Source organism: Procambarus clarkii, chromosome 44 (assembly GCF_040958095.1).
Source record: "Procambarus clarkii isolate CNS0578487 chromosome 44, FALCON_Pclarkii_2.0, whole genome shotgun sequence".
In the NCBI taxonomy this organism is placed as follows: Eukaryota; Metazoa; Arthropoda; class Malacostraca; order Decapoda; family Cambaridae; genus Procambarus; species Procambarus clarkii.
This window is the reverse complement of record NC_091193.1, coordinates 28,427,616-28,440,374: the sequence shown is the minus strand read 5'-3', so window position 1 is coordinate 28,440,374 and position 12,759 is coordinate 28,427,616. Positions and strand designations below refer to the sequence as shown.

The window sequence follows — 12,759 nt, the reverse complement described above, 5'->3', positions numbered from 1 at the left end:
GAGTGCCCAAATGAGCCACAGAGATATTAGAAAGTACTTTTTTAGTGTCACAGTGGTTGACAAATGGAATGCATTAGGAAGTGATGTGGTGGAGGCTGACTCCATACACAGTTTCAAGTGTAGAAATGATGAGCCCAATAGGCTCAGGAATCTGTACACCTGTTGATTGACGGTTGAGAGGCGGGACCAAAGAGCCAGAGCTCAACCCCCGCAAACACAACTGGGTGAGTACAACTAGGTGGGTACACACATATATCGTACCTAATAGCCAGAATACACTTCTCGGCCTACTATGCAAGACCTGATTTGCCTAAAAGGGCGAGTGATTTTCTTTATTTTCAAAATATTGTTTCCAACTGGTTTATTTGAAATATTATTAATATATTATGTTAAGAACTTAAATTATTGACTTAGTTATGTTAGTCTAGGTTAGGTTAAGATAGGTTAGGTAGGGTTGGTTAGGTTAGGTAGGGTTGGTTAGGTAGGGTTGGTTAGGTAGGGTAGGGTTGGTTAGGTAGGGTTGGTTAGGTAGGTTAGGTTAGGTTAGGTAGGGTTGGTTAGATTCGGTCATATATCTACATTAGTTTTAACTCAAATTAAAGGAACATAACTCATACATAATGAAATGGATAACTTAATCATTTCATAGGAAAAAAAAATTGAAAAATATATAAATTCTGGAAAACTTGGCCTATTAGGCAAATCGGGGCTTGCATAGTAGGCCGAGTACTGCATTCTGGCTACTAGGCCAAAAAAAACGGCAACACAAAACAAGCATTGAATATAATGAAACGCCATTTTCTGGGTAGAGCCCCAGAGGCTCCCTGGAGCTATTGGACTGATATTAGCTAATATTAGCACAGGGCTTCAGTAATATGGAGTTGTCATGCTTACCAGGGACCACTAGCCAGAACATGGTCCTCTCAGAGAGACGAAGGGAGCAATGGCCTATGAAACTCACATGTACGAAAGCATTCATTTCTGCCATCGACCGGGGTTGAGCACCCATAAAGGTAGGGGCTTCAAAACAGACTCCTGGTAGAACTATTGCAACCTGAGACTAAACAGAGGGGAGTTTTGTTCCCCAGAGAAAAGAAAAACAAGCAAACAAGCAACACATCACACCACACTGCTTGTTAGTGTCGACACCAGGAGGGGGAGAGGGGAGGGTCCCAGCCCACCAAGCTGGCAGCCGGCCCATCAGTTTGGAGGCTGAAAAACGGAAACAAAAACCGCCAACAGGGGGAAAGGGAGGGGGTGCCAGGGTAGAGCCACCATCTGGGGCTCTACCCAGAAAATGGCATTTCATTACATTCAACACTGGTTTTCTGAGGGGGATGAGAAGCTCCAACAGTTCAATGGAGCTAACTACCCAAAGAGAAAATTGAAAGGGAGTTACCTGGGAGGTGGCTGCACTGCACAAATTATAACAAAGATGAGACAATAGGCTGTAACTACCGACCCAAGGCGACACAACTGCTGAGGGGCCCCTGTATATTACAGGTACCTAGATAATGGGAACATGGGGTCATACCTAGAACAACTCCACGTTCGATCTCCAAAACCCCCACGCCCGAATATCCGCCCAAGACATATTGTCAAACACAGCAGCCAAAGCTGAGAACTTACAAACATCATGGGAGCGAGGGTAGACTGCAGGCTGGCTAGACTTAATATCCCTGCAGATGACCTGAGACCTGAGCCTTGGAACAGGGAACAAGAGAAACTAGGTCAACCCAAAGCACTCAGGTACTGGCATAAAGCCACAACTGGATACAAAACATAATGCGCCCCCGGCCTGACCAATCAAGCTTAAAAAAAAACACAGACCCCCTGGAAGCCTGCCGTCTCATTCTTTGCCAGAAAAGAGGGAGACACGTGAACACCCACCCCAGATCACCAACAAATCGGAAAGAAAACAGCAACTAGCAGAAGCCGCCTGCAAAAATTGAATCACAACAGTCTGAAAAACGATAACGGACAGAAGGGAAATGAAAACTCAAGAGCCAGGGCCCAAGCCAAATCAATAGTGAGAGAGGACAGCATGCCGACACATGAGGTGAGAGGCAAAACACAGAGACACCGCCTTCTGAAGGATAGGTGCAAACAGTTTCAGCAATGCCGCCGAGGCCAACGCCCCAGACGACGGCCCAGCACTCGGCACCTCCACATCCTCAACAAGCCAGTCTGAGAACAGCTCGAGAAGGGAGAAAAATCGCAGGACTAAGGCTAGATGCTCACAAGTGCAAAGATCCTCCGCAACTAAAAGGGAAGGGACCTGGGCGTGCAACTGTAGCAAGCCTACCTCACGAGGAAACACAGGGGCACGCATTGAGGTGTCTAAAAGCACCCCAAGGTAAACCTGCAATACCATAGTAAGCTCTTGCCATTCAAGCATGCAAGTACAACAGAACCCATGCCACGCCCCCAAGTGCAAAGAAAGGGTAGTCCGCAAGCCAGGAAGATTCCTAAACCTCATAATGCACCCAATACGGGAAAGAAGACCCGAACTCAAAAAAGAGAGTCCACCACAGAGGCAAAGTCTGGGTCTCACAGGAGGTATGAACCAAGGGCCTCCTGAACCTCCGCAGGGGAAATTCGAGGTGGAAAAACCTCCGGAAAGACAAAGCCGCAGAACCCAAGGGAACCCGGAAATGAACCCAGGGAGGAGCCGAACCCATATCAAACTTGTACAAGGAAAGGGAATATGAAAACCCCGAAGGCACCAAGGCCCAGGCAGGATCATAAGGGGGCACACGCACCCGAAGTTGACTCCTCCCCAACCCCAGAAGCCTCCAAACTTGGCTTCGGGGCAGAGCCGAGGAGCTTAGTTCTCTTTGCCACCATGGGGACAGGAGAAGCACCTTTACCTGATGGGATCCCAGCCGAGCCAGAACCCGAAGCAACAGCTGAACCGGGAGATAAGGTATAGGAACCCCCCACTTAGACCAGCCCTGCCAGAAAACGTCTACCACGAAGGCCTCTCAGTCGGGAAACACTGCCACATATGTAGGAATACACCAACCGGTTCTCGCACTTTCGTATAGTCAATATTGACTTATTAAATACGTGCATGTGACATACTAATTTATTGTGAATATTTTAGTTTACCTTGAAAAGCTTCATAGAAAACACCAACCTTACCTAACCTTCTTAGTACTGTATGTTAAGATAAGCATCTTATTGCTTCGTAATTACAATTACAGTGGTACCTCGGATTGCGAGTGTCCCTGTATGCAAGTTTTTCGGAAGACGAGCAGGATTTCCTCGAAAAATATGTCTCGGAAGGCGAGGGTTACCTCGGGACGCGAGTTTGTTGATACGCGTACAGGCCGACCTAGCGCGTGGTGGTTCGGCGATCGTCGCCCCTCAGTTTACCATTGTCTCGCGCCCAGTGACTACCCCACATCAATTCTTCTCGCGCATTTTCAGTGTTTTGTTGGATTTTTGGTGATTTGACTATACAATTTGTTGTTATATATCTCACCATGGGTCCCAAGAAAGCCAGTGGTAAGGATAAAGGCCAGAAAGCCCATGTGAGGATGACAATAGAGGAGAAACAAGAGATCATTCGGAAGCATGAGAACGGTACACGTGTTGTTGAACTTTGTAGGCAGTACAACAAAGCCACATCAACAATATGCACTATACTTAAGAAGAAAAATGAGATTATGAGTGCTAAAGTGGCAAAAGGAGTCAGAACAATAACGAAACAAAGACCACAAATACTTGAAGTGGAAAAGTTGTTATTAATTTGGATACACGACAAGGAGTTAAGGGGTGACAGTGTGTCGGAGGCCATTATTTGTGAGAAAGCCAGGGTTTGGACAGATTTGTGGTGAGGAAATAGAGCAGTGAGCCTCAACCAGGACCTAGTGGCACTCAGATAAAATGTCCCAGGGAGAGCACACCAGAAAGGTCTTCACTGCCTGATGTGATAATGGAAGGGGACTCCCCTTCCAAACAGTAACTCCTCTCCTCCTCCCCCCTCTTCACCATCTTCCATACGCCTACAGCATTCAACCGCAAGGGTAAGTAATAACTGGAACATAGTTTTGTAGGTTTATTTAGATGAATTAGGTATAAAAATTTAGTTTGATGTGGGGTTTTTGGGGTAGTCAGGAACGGATTAATTCATTTCCCTTTATTTCTTATGGGGAAATTAGCTTCGGAATGCGAGTTTTCGGAATACGAGGCGTCTCCAGGAACCAATTAAACTCTTAAACTGAGGTATGCCAGTATTACTTAACCTATTATAGGTATAGGTTAAGTAATAATTGTAATTACGAAGCAATAAGATGCTTATCTTAACATACTAAGACGGTTAAGTAAGGTCGGTGTTTTCTACGAAACTTTTCAAGGTAAACTAAAATATTCACATTAATTAGTATGTCACATATGCACTTATTTAATAAGTCAATATTGACTGTAAGAAAGTGCGAGAACGGGTTGCATACACTGAGAGACTGCCGACATGAAGGGGTCCATCCCTGGGCGCCCGTACATCTGACAAAGCCAAAGGAAGGAGGCGGTGTCTACCGTCCACTCCGTCTACAGGGGAATGAAGCACGACAGGCTATCTGCCAGGACGTTGGACACTCCCCGAATAGGACTGGTACGAAGAGCTAAACCCCAAGATCTCCCCTCCAAACAAACGACAAAACAATAACATTGCTACAACATTCAAACAAGCTTTAACACCTAACAAGTTGTAACAACGTTCTAATACATCATAAAAACTTTATTTCAAGATTAATAAATTTATTACAACTCGTAACAAGCGGAAAATAGGACCACTTACGTTTTGTTTGGAGGGTTACCAAAAAAGTGACAGGATGTGAGCAGCCCAGGCCACAGACCATAGAGACCCCACCCTCCCATGGTTGAGACAAGGAACCACACGGGTGCAATCCAAATGGAGCCGGATCAGAAAGCCTCGAGGAAGCAGAATCCACCGCAACACCAGCTACACAGCTGAAAACTCTCACACCATACTGTGAGCCCGATGGAAACATCGAGCGCAGGAAGGGCAAGGCACCATGGCACTGAACCCCCGAAAACCCGAAGAGGAAGCTGGTGATTCAGCAACCCATGGAAAGACACCGGGTAGTGAAACCAGCAGTCGCGAGAGAGGCTGAAGAGGCTGCCCCGAAAATACCAGAACATCCTCCGAAGTGGGTAAACCAGCATGGGAAAGTCCAGGCACAACTGCTCGAGCAACTGCCGAGTAACTTGGGTGCCCCCAAAACAGCTGAAGGCAGGACTGCAATGGGACCAACGCCGTAGAAGGGAGAGAGGAGGACGCAGTTCGTGAATTTCCACTTTGGAATGGAAATGGAGTTTCACCATGGGTTCTGAGGGAATGTGCACCTGAGCTCAGCATTCCATTTCAACTGATTTTTCAGGCATCCCTGTTTACAGGAGTTGTAGCTGATGTATGGAAAAAGGCTAACATAGTTCCAATCTACAAAAGTGGAAGCAGGGAAGACCCCCTTAATTATAGACCTGTATCATTGACAAGTGTAATAGTCAAAATATTGGAAAAAATAATTAAAACTAAATGGGGAGAACACCTGGAGAGAAATGATATAATATCAGACAGACAATATGGTTTTCGATCTGGAAGACCCTGTGTATCGAATTTACTCAGTTTCTATGATTGAGCAACAAAGATATTACAGGAAAGAGATGGTTGGGTTGACTGCATCTATCTGGACCTAAAAAAGGCTTTCGACAGAGTTCCACATAAGAGGTTGTTCTGGAAACTGGAAAATATTGGAGGGGTGACAGGTAAGCTTCTAACATGGATGAAAAATTTTCTGACTGATAGAAAAATGAGGGCAGTGATCAGAGGCAATGCATCAGACTGGAGAAATGTCACAAGTGGAGTATCACAGGGTTCAGTTCTTGCACCAGTGATGTTTATTGTTTACATAAATGATCTACCAGTTGGTATACAGAATTATATGAACATGTTTGCTGATGATGCTAAGATAATAGGAAGGATAAGAAACTTAGATGATTGTCATGCCCTTCAAGATGACCTGGATAAAATAAGTACAGTGGTACCTCGCATAACGAATTTAATCCGTTCCATGTTCGTCATGTGAAACGGACGTCATACAAAACGAGTGTCCCCCATATAACCAGTGTGATGCACTGTGTTTATTGTGAAATTCCCCCAGTGTGCATGACATCAAATGTTCCCCAAAATATCATTTTTCTTTGCAAAATGATAAATTACCGTCCCTGAACATGTCTATGTAAAAATAATTACCAAATTCCACTTACTTTGGCTGTGAGGAAGTCGACAAGGTGCGCTGTGACGTCATCAGGGGCTGGTCGCCCGTGTGTGAAGCTCCCAGACACGGTCGCGCAGGCCATTCAAGCACCGCGTGTTGCCACAAATATATTTTCAAATATTTTTTCTATGCATTTCCAATGCGGTTTTATTTGTTTCTTTTATCGTATATGATGCATATTTGTGACCTTTACATTATGTATACAGTAGAATGTTCATAATTGTCCATGAAACTGTGATACATGTGTCAGTAATGTGTCCACAATAAATGTTTATTGTCACAATATTACGTGGTAAAAATTCACTAAAATTACAATATGTACAGTTTCACATATTATTTACACAATAATACACTGTATTACACACTCAGTACTTTGGAGGTGCGTAATAGTCAATGAAGTAGTCCATGGTACACAGCGCGACTTTGCTCTCCTTGCACCAGCTACAGATAGATTTTCGTTTCCTGTTTCATCGTTCTGTGTGCTTGCAAATAACGCACTCGCGTGCACCCTTGGCTTTAGTACTTGTAGGTGGTATGTAGCCAAGCTTGTAAAGCATATGGTAGTATTGAAACGATTATAGGAAAAGCTCAATTTGTAAGGTAGTCTTGAAAAGATCGCTTTGTAAGGTCCCACACAGGAAGAGATTCAGCTAGCCTCAAAGAGTGTCCATCAGTCAGGAAGAGATTCAGCTAGCCTCAAAGAGTGTCCATCAGTCAGGAAGAGATTCAGGTATTCTTGAAAATATCAATGAACAACACCACCATGGAAGCTGCTAACACTGTTCATCTATGCTACTTGTATCAGATGCATCATCACTGAACGCAGAAAACGATTCATCTATGTATCATCTATATAAATTCGAGATGGCAAGGGTGGGGCTCAGAGCTACAACTGGATACGCTCGCTGTATCATCCTCATAGGTGCTGTATCACTGGCATCCGACCGTTGTGTTAAGCCCTTATTGCGCCTAGCTTCACCAATGTTATGACCCTTATGTTCTTCAAACAATAGGGTCTGAATTGCACCGACTGAGCGCAGTCTTTCAACACCGTGTGGGACAGGTGTTTGAGAGCCAGAGGCACGTGTGCCACAAATGGTTGCTCACGCAGTACTAACCCAGCCAGCAGCCCTTGTCTTTCATATTCGTTATAGCAAAAGGTTCGTTCAGTGTTTGTTGGGTAGGCTGCTCCATTATGACAATCTTTCTTTGTTTCAAATGTGTTCCATTTGTTTTGTATTTGTCACTTATGTCTCAATAATGGAGCAGCCTACCCGACAAACACTGAACGAACCTTTATGGCATTTGTCCATTTTTCAAATTGTTTCAACAGTTCTTTTATTTTTCGTTTTTTTTTTTTTTATTTAAGAAACATGGAGCAGCCGACCTGTAGACGACCGAACGAACCTTTTTGACATTTGTACTGGTTTTCAAAAATCTTCATTTTTTTATTATTTACGTTTTTTGTATGTAAGAAACATGGAGCAGCCTACCTGCCGACCACCGAACGAACATTTTGCTATAAGACAAATGAAAAATAAATATTGAACACATTTGAAGAAAGGAAAATGTCATAATGGTTTATTCAGTGTATGTAAGGTAGGCTTCTCCATTATTGAGACGTAAATGACAAATACAAAACAAATGGAACACATTTGAAACAAAGAAAGATTGTTATAATGGAGCAGCCTACCTGCCGAACACCGAATGAACCTTTTTGACATTTGTTGTATATCAGACATTTCATTTCTTTTTTCCTACAAAAACGTCAATGCTTTGCAACATCTCAGCAGTCACCCTTTTATATCCCAGTATCATTAGCATCTTTAAACAAGAACAACATAATTTATGTGCATCGTCGGAGGCGTCTAAGAATGTGCAAGAAGCAGCGCGACCCCACCTGGCCCACCATGTGGTGTTGACGTTACTCAAACCAGCGTTCGTCATACGGGACGATTTGACGCCGATCGGGCCGTTCGTTACCCAAAATGTTCGTCTTTTGGGGCGATCGTTATGCGAGGTACCACTGTATATGGAGCACCACTTGGCAAATGGAATTTAATGTTAATAAATGCCATGTTATGGAATGTGGAATAGGAGAACATAGACCCCACACAACCTATATATTATGTGAGAAATCTTTAAAGAATTCTGAGAAAGAAAGAGATCTAGGGGTGGTTCTAGATAGAAAACCATCACCTGAGGACCACATAAAGAATATTGTGCAAAGACCCTATGCCACGCTTTCTAACTTCAGAATTGCTTTTAAATACATGGATGGTGATATACTAAAGAAATTGTTTACGACTTTTGTTAGGCCAAAGCTAGAATATGCCGCGGTTGTGTGGTGCCCATATCTTAAGAAGCACATCAACAAACTGGAAAAGGTGCAAAGACATGCTACTAAGTGGCTCCCAGAACTCAAGTCCAAGAGCTACGAGGAGAGCTTAGATGCATTAAATATGCCAAAAGTAGAAGGCAGAAGAAAAAGAGGTGATATGGTCACTACATACAAAATAGTAACAGGAATTAATAAAATCGATAGGGAAGATTTCCTGTGACCTGGAACTTTAAGAACAAGAGGTCATAGATTTAAACTAGCTAAACACAGATGCCGAAGAAATATAAGAAAATTCACTTTCGCAAATAGAGTGGTAGAGGGTTGGAACAGGTTAGGTGAGAAGGTGGTGGAGGCCAAAACCATCAGTAGTTTCAAAGCGTTATATGACAAAGAGTGCTGGGTAGACGGGACACCATGAGCATAGCTCTTATCCTGTAACTACACTTAGGTAATTACACACACATATTACCAGTGGAGTCCAGTGAATGTACTGATGACAAAGCGATGCGGGCGCTGCGTGGTAACCTCTGGAGAGTCTGCAATATTTACTATTACTGGATCCACTGGAGTCGTTACATAAAATATTGAGGTGTCTGCTTTGTCATTTGCCTGGTTATTCTGCAATAAAAAAATTTATGACCAAAATTAGTGAAATATTTAGTCCAATATAGGCTGACATGTGCATGCTAATTTCAGAAGCTTCCAAAAACCAGCGTTAAATGTAATGAAATGCCATTTTCTGGGTGAGCCCCAGCGGCTCCCCAGAGCTATCCAGCCTGATATGTAACTATTAGCTTTCTGGCATCAGTTAAAGTGCATGGAGTTCTTGCCTACCAGGGACCACGAGCCAGAACCTGGCCCCCCTCAGAGAAGCATGAGGAGCAATGGCCTATAGAAACCCCCATGTGGTTGGGAGTATTCTATATCTGCTTTCGACCGGGTCTGGCATCCGGAAAGATATGCGCCCCAAAACAAACCTCCAATTCTGGTGAAAATATTGCTACTGAAAACCGAACGAGTGGACAGAACTAAACAGTGGTTTAGCAGTCTCCGTGGTGTAGTGGTAAGACACTCGCCTGGCGTTCCGCGAGCGCTATGTCATGGGTTCGTATCCTGGCCGGGGAGGATTTATTGGGCGCAATTCCTTAACTGTAGCCTCTGTTTAACGCAACAGTAAAATGTGTACTTGGATGAAAAAACGATTCTTCGCGGCAGGGGATCGTATTCCAGGGACCATAGGATTAAGGACTTGCCCGAAACGCTACGCGTACTAGTGGCTGTACAAGAATGTAACAACTCTTGTATATATCTCAAAAAAAAAAAAAAAAAAAAAAAAAACTCCCCAAACGAGCATGATATCGTAACGTTGCAACGCCGCTGTCTGCACCCCACCCCCCCACCAAGTGAGTTACAGTGAGGTTTACAGTACAGTATTCCCCTATCTGTCCACCCTCACTCATCTTGTTTCATCACAGAAAATGTATATAAGAAGATTTCAACACATTAGCAAGCTATTCACGCTTCAGCCTTTAAATTAATTTACAAAGATATGTGTGCCACAAATCAGTGAACGAAAATCATTGAAACTCAGTCATTCACTTGTGTGGACCACTCTGGCTGGTGTTTGGTTAATATGATTTACTTGTTGTGTGGACCATTCTGGCTTGTTTGGTTCATATGGTTCACTTGTTGTGTTGTCCATTTATGTGATCCAACTTGTCTTATGAAGGAAATATTAATTATAGATAAAATAAGACAGTTTTCCACCACTCTGTGAACTCTGTCCCAACATCGTAAGCTTGTGGACCACTTGTGGTCCATATGTGCGGTCCACTTGTGGTCCACATGGGCGGTCCACTTGTGTGGTCTACTTGTGTGGTCCACTTGTGCGGTCCACTTGTGTGGTCCAACTTGTCATATGAGCGGATTTTTAATTGTAATCTGTGATAGAATGGGAAAGTTTTCCACCAGTCTGTGAACTCTGTCTCGACATCGTAAGCAAATCAAAACATCCCCCCACTTCGGCGAACAATTGTTTGTCAAACCGGGTGAGTAAATCCGGCCTGAAAAGTGTGCAAACTAGATGGAGATTCGTTGAATCGAGGTTGTACTGTACAGGTAACCACACCTCGCCCAGTCCTGCCTGGAGGTGTCGACCTCGACGGCCTAGCAGTTGGGGAACGGTGCCGTGTATACCGGGAAACGCCTCGACCACACAGACGCAAAGAGATCCACTTCCGGAGGCCCGAACATCTGACAGAGCTAACTGAACGAGTTGACGTTGACCATCCATTCCGTGGATAGGCCGTTTGCCAGGACATTAGACACACCCCAAAAGTGAACCGCCAGGAGAGCCAAACCCCGAAAACTCAGCATGTGAGTCACCCGAAGCGACCAGCTCCAAAGAGCCAAGGACCGCATGGAACCCCTCGGTTCAGGCAATGAACCACCAGGGAACAGTCTGAATGGAGCCAAATCATTGATCCACGAGTGACCTGAATCCTCCAGAGTGACAGCCACACAGCTGCAAACCCCCTCACCGTGCTGTGAGCCCGATGGAAAGCCGGACCCCACTGTCCCTGGTGAGCACTGGTCACAAAGCGCCAGCCAAGAGACGATGAATCCGTGAACACATCGAGGGAGGGCTCTGGTAGGCGCTAACCTGGTTGATACCTGGTTGATGGGGTTCTGGGAGTTCTTCTACTCCCCAAGCCCGGCCCGAGGCCAGGCTTGACTTGTGAGAGTTTGGTCCACAAGCCTATTGCCTGGAGTGGCCTGCAGGCCCACATACCCACCACAGCCCCGTTGGTCCGGCACTCCTTGGAGGAAACATTCTAGTTTCCTATTGAAGACGTTCACTGTTGTTCCGGCAATATTTCTTATGCTCGCTGGGAGGGTGTTGAACAACCGTGGACCTCAAATGTTTATACAGTGTTCTCTAATTGTGCCTATGGCACCTCTGCTCTTTACTGGTTCAATTCTGCATATTCTTCCATATCGTTCACTCCAGTACGTTGTTATTTTACTGTGTAGATTTGGGACCTGGCCCTCCAGTATTTTCCATGTGTATATTATTTGGTATCTCTCTCGTCTTCTTTCTAGGGAGTATATTTGGAGGGCTTTGAAACGATCTCAATAATTTAGGTGCTTTATCTTGTCTATGCGTGCCGTATATGTTCTCTGCATTCCCTCTATTTCAGCAATCTCTCCTGCTCTGAAGGGGCAAGTGAGTACTGAGCAGTACTCAAGGTGGGACAACACAAGTGACTTGACGAGTACAACCATTGTGATAGGATCTCTGGACTTGAAAGTTCTTGTAATCCATCCTATCATTTTTCTGGTTAACGCAATATTTGCTTGGTTATACTCCCTAAACGTTAGGTCGTCAGACATCATTATCCCCAAATCCTTGACATGCTATTTTCCTACTATGGGCAGATTCGATTGTGTTTTGTACCCTGTATTATGTTTCAGATCCTCATTTTTGCCGTACCTGATTACCTGAAATTTATCAATGTTAAACATCATGTTATTTTCTGCTGCCCAATCGAAAACTTTGTTGATATCTGCATGTAGTTTTCAATGTCTTCAGCAGAGGTAATTTCCATGCTGATTTTTGTATCATCTGCAATGGATGACACGAAGCTGTGACTTGTATTTTTGTCTATATCTGACATGAGAATAAGGAAAAGCAGTGGTGCAAGGACTGTACCTTGAGGTACAGAGCTTTTAACTGTGCTTGGGCTCGATTTCATTTGATTGACTGTTACTCTTTGTGTTTTATTCGACAGGAAATTGAGTATCCAGCGTCCTACTTTACCAGTTATTCCCATTGACCTCATTTTGTGTGTAATCACTCCATGATCACATTTGTCGAATGCCTTTGCACAGTCTGTGTATACGCCATCTACATTTTGCTTTTCTTCTAGAGCTTCTGTGATTTTGTCATAGTGGTTGAGTAACCGTGACAGACAGGATCTTCCTGCTCTAAATCCATGTTGTCCTGGGTTGTGTAACTCATTATTTTCCATAAAACTAGAAATTTGATTCCTAATCACTCTTTTCAAAAACTTTTATTAACCACTTAACTGCACCAACCGAGTATTCTCGGTCGGC

The 12,759-nt window shown here is 44.1% G+C and overlaps 1 protein-coding gene across 3 annotated transcripts in view; it reads right to left on the bottom strand.

Annotated features, from left to right (window-relative positions):
• LOC138349535 (N-chimaerin-like) overlaps positions 1-12,759 on the bottom strand; it is a 109,095-nt gene that overhangs the window by 22,769 nt on the left and 73,567 nt on the right. For all 3 annotated transcript variants that reach the window (XR_011222049.1, XM_069300869.1, XM_069300870.1), the window contains one exon: positions 9,113-9,261. Coding sequence is in view for 2 of the 3 variants with exons in the window: in XM_069300869.1 (XP_069156970.1) it covers positions 9,113-9,261 (149 nt within the window). In the remaining variant the exon portion in view is untranslated. The remainder of the gene's footprint in view (positions 1-9,112; positions 9,262-12,759) is intronic.